Below are 21,062 nucleotides of genomic sequence, written 5' to 3' on the forward strand. Positions count from 1 at the left end.
CTGACAGTTGCCCAAACCAATTGCCGTATGCCTATGGATAACGACTTACAGACGTTTTGCTGCTCATCCAAGTAGGCTTCCTCGGTTCATGCACAATGACATAGCACTTTTAGTAGCAATGTGGTGTCACTCCATAAGGATTTGTATTATCCTTTTAAGTACCCCAAACCATAGGGTGCCTGCTTTACTCAATCTGGTAAAAAGCTTCCCTATACTGTGAGGGCGCTTGGATGTCAACACATGGTGAATAACCACATCTAGATTCTGAACACAGTCTATATTTAAGAAGTATTTTGATCCACTACTTAAAAAGGAGTGGACTAGAAAACAGTACAAACCCAGGCACAGGTTGAAAAAAAACAAATAAAAATCAGGCTGCAGCTCCATTCATTCCACCGGCTATAGCTACACAGTGGTGGCTGACCTCTTTCATTGAAGCGTACCAATTCCTTCCTCTCACCTTTTCTCACAGTAACACTGCTGATGTAATTTTCCATGAGAGTTGCTCCATTTATCAAGGCTAATGCCAGATCGAGGCAGTTGAGGAATGCCTTGCTCTTGCCTCTACAAATGTATGATAATGAGTGGTGGGGAAGGTGAGATGCACTCTGAAGTGGAAACTGCTTCGGGAAAGAAAGTGAAGAGGATCTGAGAGCATCTGAGAAACAATGCTTTGGGGATGTGTGTCTACGCACGCTTAAAGTCGGTTTATGCTTCTGCGTAGTCATCACGCGGTACCTGCCAACAATGCGTTGATCTTTTCAAAATTCTGTGTTGGGGTTGAGCATTTGCAATTCAATCCATTGCCGGTACGCAAGGAACAGTGTTTTCCAGTGAATCGTCTCAGTGTGCTAGCATGACAATTGTTGACTATGTAGCATGTTACCTTACATTAACTGCTGGAGAACAGTAGTAGAACAATTGTTTTGTGTATTCGTGTGTGTGTGTGTGTGTGTGTGTGTGTATACACATGAACAAAAGTGTTGTTGGAGATGGAACTAATCAATGTGTTACAACAGTTGATCAAAAATATTACGAGAAGGTATTAAGACTTAGACTTCTTTTTTATCGTCATTCTAATTTGAACTTTACAGTACAGGTAAGAACGAAATTTCGTTGCATTAGCTCATGGTAGTGAAGGATATAAAAGCAATAAGGTGCAGATATAAATAAATAGATTACTGTACAGATAAATATATTGCACTTTTGCATATGGAGGTTTTAAGATGTATGTTGTATTGTCTTTATATTCCAGCAAGTTAATGAATTTTGGGGGGGAATTGAGGGGATTATTATGATGCGTCCAAGAGTCTTACGGCCTGAGGGAAGAAGTTACAGAACCTGGGCGTTCTGCTTTGGGGGCTGCGGAACCGCTTTCTAGAGTCCAGCAATGAAAACAGTCCTTGGTGGGGGTGGAATGAGTCCCTGCAGATTTTCTGAGCCCTGGTCAGGCAGCGGCTTTTTGCGATCTCCTGGATTTGCAAGCTGACCAGACTCTTAGCAAGTCTTAAATACGCAAAAAAGAATGTCCTAAAAGACAAACCGATCACAGCCTTTACAGTCAGCGCCATTACAATGTACAGTTTGATATTTTTCTAATTGGATGTCAACCTTTGCTGCACAATTTTGGAGGGGGAGGTGTGACACAGAAGCATAAATTAGCATGAGAATGAAGGTGCACAGTCACACCCAATTCACACAGTATCTGCAAACAACATGCATGTTATCAATCAATCAATCAATCAATGTTTACTTATATAGCCCTAAATCACTAGTGTCTCAAAGGGCTGCACAAACCACTACGACATCCTCGGTAGGCCCACATAAGGGCAAGGAAAAATTCACACCCAGTGGGACGTCAGTGACAATGATGACTATGAGAACCTTGGAGAGGAGGAAAGCAATGGATGTCGAGCGGGTCTAACATGATACTGTGAAAGTTCAATCCATAATGGATCCAACACAGTCGCAAGAGTCCAGTCCAAAGCGGATCGAACACAGCAGCGAGAGTCCCGTTCACAGCGGAGCCAGCAGGAAAACATCCCAAGCGGAGGCGGATCAGCAGCGCAGAGATGTCCCCAGCCGATACACAGGCGAGCAGTACATGGCCACCGGATCGGACCGGACCCCCTCCACAAGGGAGAGTGGGACATAGGAGAAAAAGAAAAGAAACGGCAGATCAACTGGTCTAAAAAGGGAGTCTATTTAAAGGGTAGAGTATACAAATGACTTTTAAGGTGAGACTTAAATGCTTCTACTGAGGTGGCATCTCGAACTTTTACCGGGAGGGCATTCCAGAGTACTGGAGCCCGAAATGAAAACGCTCTATAGCCCGCAGACTTTCTTTGGGCTTTGGGAATCACTAATAAGCCGGAGTCCTTTGAATGCAGATTTCTTGCCGGGACATATGGTACAATACAATTGGCAAGATAGGATGGAGCTAGACCGTGTAGTATTTTATACGTAAGTAGTAAAACCTTAAAGTCACATCTCAAGTGCACAGGAAGCCAGTGCAGGTGAGCCAGTACAGGCGTAATGTTAAGCATCTTTACTCATGCTGTCACAAAGCAGCTGTCCATTTTAAACAAATAGTCAGGATTTCATGTCTGACTTGTGTATTTTCTCACTTTCAAATCATTTTCTTTTACTGTGGCATGCTTTTCGGAGTTTTAGCTTCATGCTTTGTTTATTTGTCAAGCATACATTTTGAGTCAAAAGTTAAAAGTGCCATATGTAAAATGTGTCAAGAAATGGTAATGCAATCACGGTCAAAATTCTGTAGTCCCCTCCCACTCTCCATAACTGAGGTTGCCAGATACGCAGCCAAATACGAATCCTACTCCCAGGAACCTCCGATGGCAATCGACGAGTCCTACGCTGTAGGATTCTCTTTTTTATGCTTCTTGGAAGATGGTTTTCTAAGTAATTATGACACATTTTACTGAAGTCGATTAGCCAAATGTATTTGTAAAGTTACGCAGTAATATTTTTGTTGGGAGTCGTGACAGATTGTTGGCATTACCCTGCTAAAATGACTAGTTTGACCGCACGGATCACAGTCAAAACAATTATATATAATAATATATAATACATTACATAACGAATAGGACTACTTTGATGGCAAGCCAAGGCCGACAGTAAAATTACCGCCACATTTCGTTCAGCTTAACTCCATGTTGCATCCAACTTGACGCACTGCATTCTCTTCCATGCACGCCGTCTTGAGCCAATCCGCTTTACGCAAAAACCATGTTCCGCATATTTATATAGCCTACTACCATGGCAATACACAAAGTAGAAAATCATTACATGTAATGCATTATATTGTGACAAGCAAATACCACAACATACGTGCCTAATGCACATACAGTAGCCGCAATTAGCCGTGCTAATGTTGGAACGCATTTCCTCAGTGTATAAGCATATTGAGAACGAAATAGGCACGGACACTGCTCATATCCACATAGGTTTTATTTGTCGAAAATATACTTTTTCCTGTCAGTTGGATGATACATCGACATACAAGCTAACAGGCATGTATTTCACCCGTTAGCTTATATGTTGATGTGTCATTGACCGGGCTAGCATGCTAATCTACAAAGGTAGTATGTCCGTTGCACGGACATACTAACTTTGTTAGACAAGATCATAGACTGTATTGGACAATATCGTTTACATACAAAATGTCAATTTCTATTTATTACAAGTAATAAGAAAACGTAAATGTCTGACTTACCTATCAATGAGGAAATTAGCAAGTTTGAAAAAAATCTTCTCCATCTTCAATTGTCTCCCTCTTTCAAAGGCATCCCCGATACTAATCCTTATTTTTTTCCTGGCTCAGTCATGAAGAAGTTGAGAATCGTCACAACGCCTTTTAGATTTACTAATGTCTGACATGTTTAGTAACTTTACCAGTGGCAGTAGCTCGACGAAGAGGGCGGTGCGTAACTAGCAACACACTCACAGACTTTTTAATTGGTCAAACGGTGGTGGGCGGGGCATGAAAATTAAAACAATAACAAAATTTCGGGGCTGTAAATCTAATTTTGAAATGAGCATATTCCGGCTTAACTATCGTTTTCATTAATAAAAGGTATTCGAAAAGAACATGATTTCTTAATGCCTTTTGACATATCAGGACCATTTAATGATGACTTGACATGAAATTATTACATATGGCACCTTTAAGATTTGTAAAGAAATAGTGACATCACCAATTATTTTGAAGCACATTCCGCAAACTTTGTGTCATTAGAATTAGTTTTGAATGCACAGATTGTTCATGGTGCCATACGAATGAGAAGTTTAGTTTTCTCAATAATATATTTTTGGTCAGTGTTAATATCCAATTCAACCATTCTCCAGCAGTTATGGTTTTTATTGTGATATCACAGAAAGCATTTGTTCTGTAAAATGTACAAAAGCCTATTGACCCAAGCATTAGAAGGACCCATGTCAAGATTGTCATATTGCAGCAACCAATGCCAGTGCTGTACAGCGCGACCAATTTACTCGCGACAAAAAAAAAGGTTGTGCAATGAGCACTGCTCGATGCTGTGCTCAGTCATGACAATGGTGTTTTAACGTTCAGGGGATGTGCTGTAACTAAATAAGCAAACGTAGTCTGAACCTGGCGGTGATGAAAAATACTTTTAATGGCAGTCGTTGTTTTGTTTTGCTAGACGACGTCCGAGCATAAATGCTTCTTCTGACAAGATAGGACAAACGGAAAGAGAAAGCAAAAATGCCACTAAAGAAAAATATATAAGTTATTATTCGTGGTCGGCAGACAACTGCAGCTATATTTTCCGCTTTCAATGCTAATGATCAGACCAGTTATTATATTTCAATGTCACTTATACAAACTTCAGTCTCTGTTTTTTCTTCTCTCCAGCTGGGGCTCATCACCATTACAAAGAATTGTCTGCACTTTTCAGATGAACATTTCATGTACTTTTTAGCATTTGCACCACTCTCAACAAAACAGACACATCGATTGCAATTGTGTTGAAATCAGCACTTCTATTGATATTTTTGGTACTTTTTTCATATTCTACTCATTTATTTAGGTGTTACTTATGTTGCTTTAGAATTGTTGTGTACTGTATGTCATGCCCTTGTGACAGTTTTAATACGCATTAAACACAAATAATCCATCTGGTATTAAAACCGTATCATATCCTACTAACACCTAACAATTTCAATGAAACATTTTTATAAAATTACACATATATGAACAAGAGAGAAATACGTAATTCTAAATGTGCTCATCTGTTTGCAACTTAAGCTACACCACAGTGTAGCTTATGTTACCATTATTGGTTTAACAGAACATCATTTTTTAAGTGTCCATATTCTATGTTTATATTCAATTATACTCAATAAAAATTGCTCATTGGTCTGAGGAATTTGTTTAAGGTTTATTCTTGTCACTTACCCCTGTCTCATACACACAAGGAGGGTGTGCACATACCCAAAAACAGTCCAAGAGAAGCAACTATGTCATTACGTGCTTAAAGCCATTAATGGTCGGGATATTATGCTTAAAATACTTTGGAAAGTTAAGACCCTCTAGGCATGCATATAAAGGTTTCAAACAGACTCTTTTTGTGGGTCCTACTGAATTTTCCAAAGACTGACTGAAATCAACTTTTTGTGGGTCCTGGGGACTCACTACAATCACTACGTTTCCATGCACGAAATTAGTCGGATTTCTCAAATAGTTCATTTTCAAATGCTATTATTGGTCATACGCCATGTGCCGACCGTACAATGGGGGAACGCTAGTTTCTTTTTAGCGTGGATAACTGAATTACTTTTCCGGTTGATCTATGAAATCATACTAGGATGGATACAGTTCCAGAGGAAGGTTGCTATTGTTCTGGACTATCTTGACAGTTGTGCGGAAAGTTAATCAGTTGCCTTTAATATACATGCTTCTTCTATACGGTTTTTTTGCCAGCAACTTTACAAAATGCACATGACTAAGGCAGAACACAAAGCAGATCAACTCGGCCATCGAAAAAGTGAAAACCTGCCGCACGGAGATGAAATCCACCTTCAATTTGTAAATGTTTTATCTTTCAATATGTAAACCTGTGGATAATCGACGTGTGCACCTGATGAGTTCAAAATAGAAATTTGCCCCAAAATTAGGTGGGTGCGGCTTAAAAACAGGTGTGCTCATAGCCTGGAAATTGTGGTTAACTACTGAGAAACAAAGTTCTTATTGCCTGAAAAGTGTATAATGAAACAAATGTTACAAAAAGGGCTTACATAAAACTGGCGGTGAATCATCTCATAAATCACATTGAAAATGTGTATTCACGAGTGCTACCTTCAAATAGTCGAAGATTCGATTCATCGGACCGGAAATCCCCTGCCCCCTCAGAGGGAGGGAGGTGAGTTGTTTACATGCTAAGGCTTATAGTACAGCAGGTGTGTTGGGAAGATATATTGATTGTGATAATTATGTCTTCTATCAATATTGATAAAATATTCTCGTGTGCAAACAAATCGTTTTTTAAGAGAGAAAGAGGATACCACATCACGCTTAGCCAGAGCGGTCGATGCTTCCGAGAGTGACATTTCTAGAAACAGCTTGCTGTGTTTCGGCCTCCATCATCTCTCACTTTATTAAAAAAATATGTCTGCACACAAGAATATTGGGAAGATGTCTGTACATGGGGAAACACTGCTGTTATACATGGAGCTTCACAGGGAGGACTCGCCAGAAAATAAACACGACACGCAACGGGATGCATCACCTATCCCCTCGAAGATGTAGCTCTCCTCTAGCAAAGGTGACGATCCCTTCGCAGGTTCACATATGGAAACTTTGTTACAACATTTACTGTAAAAATAATAATGTATTAGATTTATGTAGCATAGACACTCAAAGCGCTTTACCATGAGAACTGAGAACTCATTATTCATTTACTCCACGCTCACGGTGGCGGTGGTAAGCTACTTTTGTAGGCGCAGCTGCCCTGGGGGTGGCTGCCAGTTTGACGACCACCAAACATCCATTCATATTCATATACCGGGGTGAGCGGCACGGGGAGAAAGGTAGGTGACTTGTCTTGCCCAAGGACACAACGGCCGTGACTTGAATGGAGAAAGCTTGATTCGAACCGGGAATCCTCAGGTATTGTCTATAACAGAGTTTTTCAACCACTGTGCCGTGAGATACAGTCTGGTGTGCCGTGGGAGAATATCAAATTTCACCTATTTGGGTTAAAAAAAAAAATTTGCAAACCAGTAATTCTAGTCTGCAAATGATGTGTTGTTGTTGAGTGTCTGTGCTGTCTAGAGCGTGGCAGAGTAACCATGTAATACTCTTCCATATCAGTAGGTGGCAGCCTATAGCTATTTGCTTTGTAGAGGTTGGAAACAGCGGGAGGCAGCGTGCAGGTAAAAAGGTGTCTAATGCTTAAACCGAAAATAAACAATTGGGTGAGTGCCCTTAAGAAAATGCATTGAAGTTTAGGGAAGGCAATGCAGAACGAAACTAAAACTGAACTGGCTACAAAGTAAATAAAAACAGAATGCTGGACGACAGCAAAAACTTACTGTGGAGCAAAGACGGCGTCCACAATGTACATCCCAACATGACGTGACAATCAACAATGTCCCCAAAAAGAAGGATTAAAAACAAAAGAAATATTCTTGATTGCTAAAACAAAGTTTATGCAGGAAATATCGCTCAAAGGAAGACATGAAACTGCTACAGGAAAATGTTAAAAAAAAGACTAAAATAAGAGTGCAAGACAAGAACTAAAACAGTACACACTGGAAAACAGCAAAAAAGTCCAAATAAGTCAGGGCGTGATGTGAGAGGTGGTGACAGTACACCTACTTTGAGACAAGAGCAATAGTGATGCATGCTTGGGTATGGTGCAAAGTCATATCCAACAATTGCGACAACGACTTTTTACTGTCAACTGAGGTTAGTTTTTTAATGATTTCTGCTGGTGCTGTGCATCCATATTTTTTCGACGCAAAAAACGTGCCTCGGCTTGAAAAACACTGGTCTATAAACCTGTGAAGCACTTTATGTTGCATTTCCTATATGTATGAAAAACGCTTTATAAAAAGTTTGATTTGATTTGCTGGATGGCCGCTCTACACACTGAGCCGTGGTACATAGTTTGACCTTTTTTTTTTTAACATGAAAAAAGTCTCAAATAAAAACCTTAATTGATTTTAATGAAATACTGTATTATGTATCCATCCATTTTATACAGCCTGTCCCTTACTTACCCAATGGTGTCCCAGTACACAGTTGTACATATTATCAAAATTCTAATTTCTCTCTTTTAAAAAAAACAAATCAAATTTGACTATGAAAATCATTACTTGAAGACAGCCCTGGTATTTACATTTAAAGGGGAACATTATCACAATTTCAGAAGGGTTAAAACCTATAAAAAAACAGTTCCCAGTGGCTTATTTTATTTTTCAAAGTTCTTTTCAAAATTTTACCCATCGTGGAATATCCCGAAAAAAGGCTTTAAAGTGCCTGATTTTCGCTATCTTTAAATCCATCTTCCATTTTCCTGTGACGTCATTTAGCGATGCCAACATGGCGGATAGCACAGCAAGATATAGCGACATTAGTTCGGATTCAGACTCGGATTTCAACGGCTTAAGCGATTCAACAGATTACGCGTGTATTGAAACGGATGGTTGGAGTATGGAGGCAGATAGCGAACACGAAATTGAAGAAGAAACTGAAGCAATTGAGCGAATAGCTATTGAAGCTATTCGGCCACCGCCTTCGAACCAACGATTGAGTGTCGCAGTGTATCTATACATCTCTGTGCCGCTAAAATGTGCAGGAACAACTTAAACCCGTCGATTGATAAGTGTTTGTTTGGCATTAAATGTGGGTGGAGTGAAAGGCTGGATGCAAATATAGCTACAATTGTAGATACAGTCTCCTCTCTGAGCTGCTACCTTACCGTGGTAGAGGAGTTTGCGTGTCCCAATGATCCTAGGAGCTATGTTGTCTGGGGGTTTTCATGCCCCCTGGTAGGGTCTCCCAAGACAAACAGGTCCTAGGTGAGTGATCAGACAAAGAGCAGCTCAAAGACTTCTATGGAATTACAACGAAATGAACCCAGATTTCCCTCGCCCGGACGTGGGTCACCGGGGCCCCGCTCTGGAGCCAGGCCCGGAGTTGGGGCACGATGGCGAGCGCCTGGTGGTCGGGCCTGTTCCCATGGGGCCCGGCCGGGCACAGCCCGAAGAGGCAACGTGGGTCATCCCTCCAATGGGCTCACCACTCATAGGAGGGGCCATAGAGGTCGGGTGCATTGTGAGCTGGGCGGCAGCCGAAGGCAGGGCACTTGGCGGTCCGATCCTCGGCTACAGAAGCTAGCTCTTGGGACGTGGAACGTCACCTCACTGGGGGGGAAGGAGCCTGAGCTAGTGCGCGAGGTAGAGAAGTTCCGGCTGGATATAGTCGGACTCACCTCGACGCACAGCAAGGGCTCTGGAACCAGTTCTCTCGAGAGGGACTGGACCCTCTTCCACTCTGGCGTTGCCGGCAGTGAGAGGCGACGGGCTGGGGTGGCAATTCTGGTTGCCCCCCGGCTCAAAGCCTGTACGTTTGAGTTCAACCCAGTGGACGAGAGGGTAGCTTCCCTTCGCCTTCGGGTGGGGGGACGGGTCCTGACTGTTGTTTGTGCTTACGCACCAAACAGCAGTTCAGAATACCCACCCTTTTTGGGTACACTCGAGGGAGTACTGGAAAGTGCTCCTCCGGGTGATTCCCTTGTCCTACTGGGAGACTTCAACGCTCATGTTGGCAACGACAGTGAAACCTGGAGAGGCGTGATTGGGAAGAATGGTCGCCCGGATCTAAACCCGAGTGGTGTTTTGTTATTGGACTTTTGTGCTCGTCACAGTTTGTCGATAACAAACACCATGTTCAAACATAAGGGTGTCCATATGTGCACTTGGCACCAGGACACCCTAGGCCGCAGTTCCATGATCGACTTTGTAGTTGTGTCATCGGATTTGCGGCCTTATGTTTTGGACACTCGGGTGAAGAGAGGGGCGGAGCTTTCTACCGATCACCACCTGGTGGTGAGTTGGCTGCGATGGTGGGGGAGGATGCCGGACAGACCTGGCAGGCCCAAGCGCATTGTGAGGGTCTGCTGGGAACGTCTGGCAGAGTCTCCTGTCAGAGAAAGTTTCAATTCACACCTCCGGGAGAACTTTGAACATGTCACGAGGGAGGTGCGGGACATCGAGTCCGAGTGGACCATGTTCCGAACCTCTATTGTCGAGGCGGCTGATTGGAGCTGTGGCCGCAAGGTTGTTGGTGCCTGTCGTGGCGGTAATCCCAGAACCCGTTGGTGGACACCAGCAGTGAGGGATGCCGTCAAGCTGAAGAAGGAGTCCTATCGGGTTCTTTTGGCTCATAGGACTCCGGAGGCAGTGGACGGGTACCGACGGGCCAAGCGGTGTGCAGCTTTAGCGGTCGCGGAGGCAAAAACTCGGACATGGGAAGAGTTCGGGGAAGCCATGGAAAACGACTTCCGGACGGCTTCGAAGCGATTCTGGACCACCATACGGCGCCTCAGGAAGGGGAAGCAGTGCACTATCAACACCGTGTATGGTGCGGATGGTGTTCTGCTGACTTCGACTGCGGATGTTGTGGATCGGTGGAGGGAATACTTCGAAGACCTCCTCAATCCCACCAACACGTCTTTCTTTGAGGAAGCGGTGCCTGGGGAATCTGTAGTGGACTCTCCTATTTCTGGGGCTGAGGTCGCTGAGGTAGTTAAAAAGCTCCTCGGCGGCAAGGCCCCGGGGGTGGATGAGATCCGCCCGGAGTTCCTTAAGGCTCTGGATGCTGTGGGGCTGTCTTGGTTGACAAGACTCTGCAGCATCGCGTGGACATCGGGGGCGGTACCTCTGGATTGGCAGACCGGGGTGGTGGTCCCTCTCTTTAAGAAGGGGGACCGGAGGGTGTGTTCCAACTATCGTGGGATCACACTCCTCAGCCTTCCCGGTAAGGTTTATTCAGGTGTACTGGAGAGGAGGCTTCGCCGGATAGTCGAACCTCGGATTCAGGAGGAACAGTGTGGTTTTCGTCCTGGTCGTGGAACTGTGGACCAGCTCTATACTCTCGGCAGGGTTCTTGAGGGTGCATGGGAGTTTGCCCAACCAGTCTACATGTGCTTTGTGGACTTGGAGAAGGCATTCGACCGTGTCCCTCGGGAAGTCCTGTGGGGAATGCTCAGAGAGTATGGGGTATCGGAATGTCTTATTGTGGCAGTCCGCTCCCTGTATGAGCAGTGTCAGAGCTTGGTCCGCATTGCTGGCAGTAAGTCGGACACGTTTCCAGTGAAGGTTGGACTCTGCCAAGGCTGTCCTTTGTCACCGATTCTGTTCATAACTTTTATGGACAGAATTTCTAGGCGCAGTCAAGGCGTTGAGGGGTTCCGGTTTGGTGGCCACGGGATTAGGTCTCTGCTTTTTGCAGATGATGTAGTCCTGATGGCTTCATCTGGCCGGGATCTTCAGCTCTCACTGGATCGGTTCGCAGCCGAGTGTGAAGCGACCGGAATGAGAATCAGCACCTCCAAGTCCGAGTCCATGGTTCTCGCCCGGAAAAGGGTGGAGTGCCATCTCCGGGTTGGGGAGGAGACCCTGCCCCAAGTGGAGGAGTTCAAGTACCTAGGAGTCTTATTCACGAGTGGGGGAAGAGTGGATCGTGAGATCGACAGGCGGATCGGTGCGGCGTCTTCAGTAATGCGGACGTTGTATCGATCCGTTGTGGTGAAGAAGGAGCTGAGCCGGAAGGCAAAGCTCTCAATTTACCGGTCGATCTACGTTCCCATCCTCACCTATGGTCATGAGCTTTGGGTCATGACCGAAAGGATAAGATCACGGGTACAAGCGGCCGAAATGAGTTTCCTCCGCCGGGTGGCGGGGCTCTCCCTTAGAGATAGGGTGAGAAGCTCTGCCATCCGGGAGGAGCTCAACGTAAAGCCGCTGCTCCTCCACATCGAGAGGAGCCAGATGAGGTGGTTCGGGCATCTGGTCAGGATGCCACCCGAACGCCTCCCTAGGGATGTGTTTAGGGCACGTCCAGCTGGTAGGAGGCCACGGGGAAGACCCAGGACACGTTGGAAAGACTATGTCTCCCGGCTGGCCTGGGAACGCCTCGGGATCCCCCGGGAAGAGCTAGACGAAGTGGCTGGAGATAGGGAAGTCTGGGCTTCCCTGCTTAGGCTGCTGCCCCCGCGACCCGACCTCGGATAAGCGGAAGATGATGGATGGATGGATGGATGGATGGATGTAGATACAGCTAGCCTAAATAGCATGTTAGCATCGATTAGCTGGCAGTCATGCCGCGACCAAATGAGTTTGATTAGCACATAAGTCAATAACATCAACAATACTCACCTTTGTGATTTTGTTGACTTTATCGTTGGGAATGCATCTGCTTTGAGTGTCGCGGGGTATCCATACATCTCTGTGCCATGTCTGTCATAGCATCGCCGGTCAAATGTGCAGACGAGAGAATTTCGGATCTTTTGACACTGGTGCAACATGAATTTGTCGATTGGTAAGTGTTTGTTTGGCATTAAATGTGGGTGGAGGGAAAGGCTGGATGCAAATATAGCTACAAATGAGGCATAACGATGCAATATGTATATACAGCTAGCCTAAATAGCATGTTACCATCGATTAGCATGCCGTGCTAATCGATGCACACTCACTTAAGACAGCTTGAATCCGTCCCTGATCGTGTTGTTACACCCTCCGACAACACACCTACGAAGCATGATGTCTTCAAGGTACGGAAAAATAGTCGAAAAAACGGAAAGTAACAGAGCTGATTTGACTCGATGTTTGTGATGTGTTTGAGAAAATGGCGGATTGACTAACTAGGTGACGTCACAACGCCCGAGAGCGAATAATAGAAAGGCGTTTAATTCGCCAAAATTCACCCATTTAGATATCGGAAATCGGTTAAAAAAATATATGGTCCTTTTTCTGCAACATCCCGGTATATAATGACGCTTACATAGGTCTGGTGATAATGTTCCCCTTTAAAGATAATTCATTAGTTAAGTCATTAACATTTTGGAATTCTGTAAATTTCAGCCTTTAAAAAATGAAGCAGAGTTGTGAGAGAATTAATAATGTTTTTCTTGTTAAGTTCACTCAAGTTAAGCAAGAAAAAGAGCTGAACCTGATTCTTAATTTAGAAATTCCATTTGGTAGGTCATGAGCCCAATGAAGCGCATCACTGGCTCCATTTTAGCAACAACCTACTTTCTACTTACTTTATTCTTATCAACCTCTAGACCTTTAACAATTCCTCTCTCAATGCAACTTTCATGTAGTTAAGTCTTAAGACTTCTAATTCTATTAGGGGCGGATCACAACAAGAACAATATGTTGTCTAGCGGGCATTAGATATTATCTAATGCCTTACTTAAGCACCACTACTGACCTACTTTGCAAAATATGACAACACCTTAACCTGGTTAAGTGCGATTAAGTCTTTGTCACGTCAACAATATGGTGACTCTTTCCAGAATACCCTACCCTTTCTCTTATGAAAGTGTCGTTTCAGTTCATCCAGGATTTTGCTGGATTTTTTCTGTGATTGTCACGGCCTAAAATTGTTGATTTCCTGGTAGCTTTTAAACAAAGTTGCGGTAAAAATCAGTAGCATGTTTTGTGTTTTACCAATTTGATGTTACCAATTGGTTATTAATGTCTATATAATTGGCAATTGTAACTATGAAAAAATGTCATGTGTAGTAACATCAACTAATATATTTGTATTTTTATTTTTATTCAATGAACATCTATGTTGGGATTTGTAACTCCAGTTTACCAGCAAAGGACAAGAAGAAAACTGTTATCAGTCTTCCATCCATCCATTCATTTTGTACCGCTTATCAGTCTTAATATTTCATATTCCTATTCATTTGTAGACATGGGACTGTGGTGCAACTGTCTTATTTTACTGGTGCGCTTTTAATTTTAAGGCCTAACTTTACCCGCGACAGGATGTTGTAAACCACTGTTACCCAAGTGCTGCCGAGCGAACCGGAAGGGTTGCGGTTGCCTGGGGTTGTCACAGGCTTGCATTGCGTAATGCATCTTTTAAAAAATAACACAACGGTGAAAAATTCAAACATATGTGTGCATAGCTTACAAAATAAATACCACCAAAAGCTGCCTTTTTTCCCGTACAGTGCACTGTCATTCACAAGTTGCAAACATCTTCTTACAGTCGAACCTCGATTTACAAACTCAATTGGTTCTTGAAAATGGTTCATAAACCGAAAAGTTTGAATAGTGAAACAGTTCCCCATAACCATGTAAACATGAATAATTGGTTCTAGCCTTGACGAAAGTCTGTATTTTAGTCCAAAAATGCACACTTTGAAGACACTTTAATGTGTATACTGTACATATATCAAACCAACATAAAGGGGTGATGGATCAACAATAAAAAATGTTTATCTAATAGACAACAGCAATCTTAACTGTCAACGCGCAGACACAAAAGTCTTGTTGGTGCTCTCCAACACGTTAACAACCATGTTGCTACAAAAAACAAAAAAAGGAAAATCCTTTTTACCTTGTGTGGGCAAATGTTTGGGGCATTTTTGAACGTTCTTACAGTCACCGCTAGCGTTAGCAGAAACTAGAAGCGATCCTTCATCAGCATGTGTCCTGGTAGTGCCTACGCTTAGGCTGTAATGAAGGTACGCTATGCATCTTTTTCCAAAAATGTCCGGTCTCATCACAAACAAAGATTTAGCAAATCCCCCTTTGCCGATAAAATCCTCAAAGTAAAGGTGTTGCAAGCTGGAAGCTAACTAACTAAAACACTATTTTAAAGCAACTTAAAGCTATTCATTAGACATTTAAGTCCCATCTTAAAACTAATTTGTATACACTAGCCTTTAAATCAGAGGTGTCCAAACATTTTCCAGCGAGGGCCACATAAAGAAATAATGAAGGATGCAATGGCCACTTTTATACATTTTGTATATGAAAAAATACTCAAACCAAAACAATGTAGGTGAACATATGCTAACATTTGAAAAACACTTCTACACCTTAGCTGTGTGTTATAAATAAAGCAATAAAATCATTTGTGATTATTTTAATAAAGATTTTATTTGTATTTTTATTTTATTTGTAGGGACGGCGTGGCGCAGTGGGAGAGTGGCCGTGCGCAACCCGAGGGTCCCTGGTTCAAATCCCACCTAGTACCAACCTCGTCACGTCCGTTGTGTCCTGAGCAAGACACTTCACCCTTGCTCCTGATGGGTGCTGGTTGGGGCCTTGCATGGCAGCTCCCTCCATCAGTGTGTGAATGTGTGTGTGAATGGGTAAATGTGGAAGTAGTGTCAAAGCGCTTTGAGTACCTTGAAGGTAGAAAAGCGCTATACAAGTACAACCCATTATTTGTATTTGTATTAACCGTGCTCTAAAGTAAGCTTGTATTTACCAATATTGCTATTATACCGTCAACTGAAGCGCTTTTGAGGCCTTAAGTACACTCAAAAACAAAGAAATGTGTACAATTTTTCATTACAGGGTACACGGAAGTCATCAAAGACCTTATTTAGTAAGACGCTCAGGTTTTCAGGTCCCATTTTTGGGGGATTTAGTCCCGTTGAATTTTTCATAGTTTTTTGTTCTAATTTGGGACCTGTTTAGTTTGTCTACAGAATGTGTCGCGGGCCAATAAAAATTGTGCTGCGGGCCAAAAATGGCCCCCGGGCCGCACTTTGGACACCCCTGCTTTAAATAGGCCCCCCTTTTAGACCAGTTGATCTGCGGTTTCTTTCCTGCTCCCCTCTCCTTCATGGAGGGGGGGGGGGGCACAGGTTCGGTGGAAACGGATGCAGTGCTGGCTGTCCAAAGTTGGGACCCAGGGTGGATACCTCGTCTGTGCATCAGTTGGGGACATCGCTGCGCTGCTGACCGGTCTCCGCTTGGCATGGTCTCCTGCTGGCCCCACTATGGACTGGACTCTCACTATTATGTAAGATCCACTATGGACAGGACTCTCACAATATTATGCTAGATCCACTCAACGTCCATTGCACCGCTAGCCCGGAGGTGGGACATCTACAGTCCCCTCCAAGGTTTCTCATTGTCCCATTGGGTTGAGGTTTTCCTTACCCTGATGTGGGCTCTGAGCCGAGGATGTCGTTGTGGCTTGTGCAGCCCTTTGAGACACTCGTGATTTAGGGCTATATAAGTAAACATTGATTGATTGATTGATACAGCAAGACTGTGGCCGTTTGGACACATTTATAACGCTACGATCACACAAAGTCATCTCTAAGACAGGCTGACACAGCTCTGACTAGCGCAGAGTATGAAAATTGTGGAAATAAACAATTTAGAATTGACGTTACCCGTTGAAGCTGACAACTAAATCAGCCATTATCGTACTCCTTGCAAATAGTCTTTTTTAAGTCTCCAGCGAATCCCTTCTTATTTTCGGGCTGGTCTGTTGGCTTTTTTAAAACCCATAAGCAAGACAAAACTTTGTAAATGGCGAGAAAAGCTGAGAAAATGTTGAAGCACTGACAAGGCAAAGCCTCTTTAAAATGGCTTTGCCTTTGTGTACAGGATGTGATGTCATCAAAATGGCAGCGCTATATGGCATCCAGCGGCACGAAAAATAAATGAATGAATGAATGAAGCGTTCATACGCCGAGACATGGTTTGCACACAGAGGCAAATTTGGCACGGTGTAAAGGTTTGCAAACCAAAAAGGTGAAAAAGAGAGGTGTTTAAAAATCGAGGTTTTGCTGTATGTCTTACGGTAAAAAAGAAATGATTGTCCGTCATAAACATCAGTTTATCTTCCAACACATTTTACGTTTACTCCCGCTTTCTTTGAAAACATTGGGGGAACTTTGGAAACAATCTGCAGTTGTGAGTTTTGTTGATAAATGAGCAGCGATGTGAGCTTATGACCACGTGTCAACATGTCAAAATAAATGTAGAAAAGAGGAGACAGCTGTCAAAATAATAGTCAGTGTTGACTTTTAGCCCATTAATGGAAGACTACTTAGACGAGGGTGCTATTCCATAACAGTTAAACTATGACTTACGACAAAACCCCTCCCTTTCATTCTCATCTTAATGGTTTCAAAATCCATTGTTGCCAGGCCCAGAGGCAACTTCATAAATAATCGGGTTACCGATCCAAACCCATAGGCCTGCTCATTCAAAGCTTTTCCTGAAATGTCCTTGGACAACAAGCAATCCAAGGCATGGTGTCCTGGATTTAAGGAATTAAACAGGCTTCCTCACAGACCATCCCCCATGATAGGTTCAGAGCTGCAGGAAAACGAAGGCGTGCTTTGCACATGCTCCCTCCCCCACACACACTGCTCCAACAGGCATAGCTGGAGCTGGCGGGATTAAGAATGGAACACGATGACAGACAAAAACAGTCTTCAGCACCGCCCTGTTCTTCTGTCTTTTAAACTGTGACAGCATGAAAAGGGTGCTTGGGGGCAGACAATAGACACAGTGATAGATCAGCTCCATGAGTGAACAAGATAAGTATGGCTGAATAGCCACACAGATCATTATATTGTTCTATATGACAATGTCAGTGTTCAAATTATGTCAAGGGAAGTGAAACATGATGTGATAGGTTAACTCTGCCTGTAATGAAAGTTTCTAGTATTATGCAGTGCAAATTCAGTAAAGAGTGTATATTAACAAACCCCAAAGGGCACATTGGGATTCAATGTGACACTGTCTAGAGGCTGGATCTGGAAGAAAAATGTTCTGTAGCCAATCCCCAAGAGAAACTCATTAAAAGTGTTGTAACAAAAAAGAGATAACAGCAATAGATTTGTATTCATCATGTGGCAGACAGCCAGACACCAGACCAGACCATCACTGTTGCAATTTCAAAACCCCACGGTGCACTCGGACAATAGTTAAGCGACTTTTTCAGGGCAATTTTCATAGCTCACAAAATCCGATCAATAAAAACAAATTACCGTATTTTTCGGAATACAAGTCGCAGTTTTTTTCATAGTTTGGCCGGGGATGCGACATATACTCCGGAGCGACTTATGTGTGAAATTATTAACACATTACCTTAAAATATCAAATAATACTATTTATCTCATTCGCGGAAGAGACGAAGAAAATGTAAGCAATCGTCACACACACGTCAGCAAACGTCACACACACGTCAAAGGAATTTGGCGGGGGAGGGTCCCGGCAGAAGTGCATTGTGAGTCATTGAATGCTATATGCTATATGCTACTGCCGCAGCTATTAAAATGGATAATTTCATCGATGGCGGTAACTTATAAAAACTGAGAAGGGCTGAATAAAAATGGCACCGAAAAGGAAATCATGTACTGCAGATTACAAGCTGGACGTAGTGAAATATGCAGTAGAAAACGACAAGAGCAAGAGGCGCATATCTTTGGAGTTGGCAGATTTGTTTAGAAGTGACATCGAAGAAGAAGATTTCATCGGATTTAGCGATTAGGAGTGACAGATTGTTTGGTAATAGTATAGCATGTTCTGTATATGACTCTTACCATAATATGTTACGTTAACATACCAGACACGTTCTCAGTTGGTTATTTATGCGTCATATAACGTACACTTATTCAGCCTGTTGTTCACTATTCTTTATTTATTTTAAATTGCCTTTCAAATGTCTATTCTTGGTGTTGGATTTTATCAAATAATTTTCCCCAAAAAATGCGACTTATACTCCAGTGCGACGTATATATGTTTTTTTCCTTCTTTATTATGCATTTTCGGCCGGTGTGACATATACTCCGGAGCGATTTATAATCCGAAAAATACGGTATGTATTCTGTTGTACATCAGAATATAATTGTAACTCCCCGAAGTACGGCATCATATCTGTGAATGGTCGCGCCACAAATCCCAATAAAGATTGGAATCCAAATCAAGTTGCCTGCGACAAAGACAACTACAGTAAAGCCAAGATGTCAGACAAACCATGTCATAAACAACAATGAAATTGCAACCATACATTAAATGTAAAAATGTAAACATACCTTTTCATTTTTCACCTTCTTCAATGTCTTGCATTCAATAGTACCATTTTCTATCTCCTCTGTCTCAGTTTTTGTGGTTAATGCTGGTAATATTCCAACAGGCTCAAGAGTGATATTCCCAATTTGATTGGCTTCGACCAAGTCTGTCGGTTGTGTGCTGTCAAAGTTCGTATTACGACTGTTCCCCAAAGCAACTTGTACTTGAGACACAACCTCCTTCTCCACTGCAGCAATCGCCACAACCGCTGCTCCGTCGGTTTTGTCCTTTTTACTTTTTCCTGTCGCCCCTTCTTTGTCTTTTTTGCCACTCAGGACACCTCTGGAGGGTTTCCCCCCTTTTTCTGTGTTCTTTCCAGAGGTTGAATTGTTGCCTGCCACGGCAGCGCCCGCTGCTGTGCCGGTTGGCTCGCCTTGAGTCCGTCCGGCAGTTTCCTTTTTTCCCCCATCTCCAGTCGAAGCTTTGCTATTATTGTCTTTAGAGTTTTTGTTGCGCTTGTATTTGGATTTGGTTTCCTTGCCTTGAGAGCCAGACACTGGACTAACGAACCTGATGTTGTCTGGCAACGCTGCCACTGCACTGGGTGGTGCCGCCATGCCGTCCTTGGTACCAGACATCTCAAGTTTGTCCTTCTCTAAATCAGCGTCAAGGTCAATAATCAGATTTCCAACACCGATATCCCACTCATCCCCGCTGTCGTAAGTGTCCACCGCATTAGAGTCCACACCTTTCCCGCCTGCAGTGCCACCACTTAGGGACATTTTATTGCCAACGGCCCAGGATTGCCTCGGTGAGGTCCAACGCTCTCTCGGACGGTTGGGACGCAGGGGTGAGGGATAAAGAATCTTCACGTTCTAAACGTTCTCGTTCCATTTGGCCACATTTTGTTCTGAAAAGAAAAACACAATTCAATATAGTCAATTCTATTTAGGTATTCAAAAATAATTACAAAACAGCTCTTGCGTGAGACAACCTAGCATTTCATTAGTCACAAAAGAAAATGTTTGCATATTATCATGTAATTCAGAGAAGATAATTGTGCAAATCCCTATGCTCCAACCCACTGATTTGACAACACTGTCCTAAAACACTTTCGTCTTAATCACTTCTCACAGTTACCATGACAACTGTGGGAAATGTAGCTTAAATCCTGCTTTGACAGCCAAGGTGGCTCCACAGCTCAAAAAGACTGGTTATTGTTTCACAAAGGCACCACTGATAGTGTCACTACTGATAAACTCCCACATTGTTTACGGAGCCAAGCATTTGAAACACAAACTGACACTGCGTAATCACGTCTTACACAATAGATAAAGAAAGCTGCTTTAGATGGAAATTGCATACAAACAAGTTTTTTTTTTAAAGTGTGATCAAATAAAATTGACACTTTGGTATAAATGGTATGTATTAAAGGGTATTGTGAACTTGTTTAAAGTACAAATATAGCTCATTTTGTCTATCACAGGGTCTTTTTCTTCTCAAAGCCACTTTTGCAAGATAAAAAACAGCGACATTTTTTTGTAGCACTCATTTTCATATCTTATTTTAAGCCTGGGGGCAATATGGTCTTATGAAAGATCAGATTTGTTCACAAAAATTTCTATATTAAATTTTTTTCTGATTTTTCCCCCTCTTTTTTAAAGAAACCAATGAATACAAGTCACATAGATAATTCAAAACAGGTCTCACTTTTATTTGATAAAAAAACTAGTAGTTTGAAATGGCACCGCATACATTGCATCTTGCTCTCAGCAAAATATATTTTTCAAATTGGACTTTGTTGAAAATAATTTTTAAAAATCTAAACAGTTTAAATGTAGCTATTGTATAGATAATTCTGGCATATCTACTGTGATGACTTTGCTTATGTGGTAATCAATATGCATTGTCCTAATCCTACAAAGTTATCTAATGTAAGCAATAGTGTTGTCCTGATACCAATATTTTGGTAGCGGTACCCAAATGATTTCGATACTTTTCTA

General features: G+C 42.7%; 1 protein-coding gene across 3 annotated transcripts in view; it reads right to left on the reverse strand.

Annotated features, from left to right (window-relative positions):
* LOC133542836 (zinc finger protein 609-like) overlaps nt 1-21,062 on the reverse strand; it is a 235,845-nt gene that overhangs the window by 165,587 nt on the left and 49,196 nt on the right. For all 3 annotated transcript variants that reach the window (XM_061887034.1, XM_061887035.1, XM_061887033.1), the window contains exon 2: nt 19,083-19,969. In XM_061887034.1, coding sequence (XP_061743018.1) covers nt 19,083-19,841 — 759 coding nt within the window. In that variant the 5' untranslated portion in view covers nt 19,842-19,969. The remainder of the gene's footprint in view (nt 1-19,082; nt 19,970-21,062) is intronic.

Source organism: Nerophis ophidion, linkage group LG25, assembly GCF_033978795.1.
Source record: "Nerophis ophidion isolate RoL-2023_Sa linkage group LG25, RoL_Noph_v1.0, whole genome shotgun sequence".
Lineage (NCBI taxonomy): Eukaryota > Metazoa > Chordata > Actinopteri > Syngnathiformes > Syngnathidae > Nerophis > Nerophis ophidion.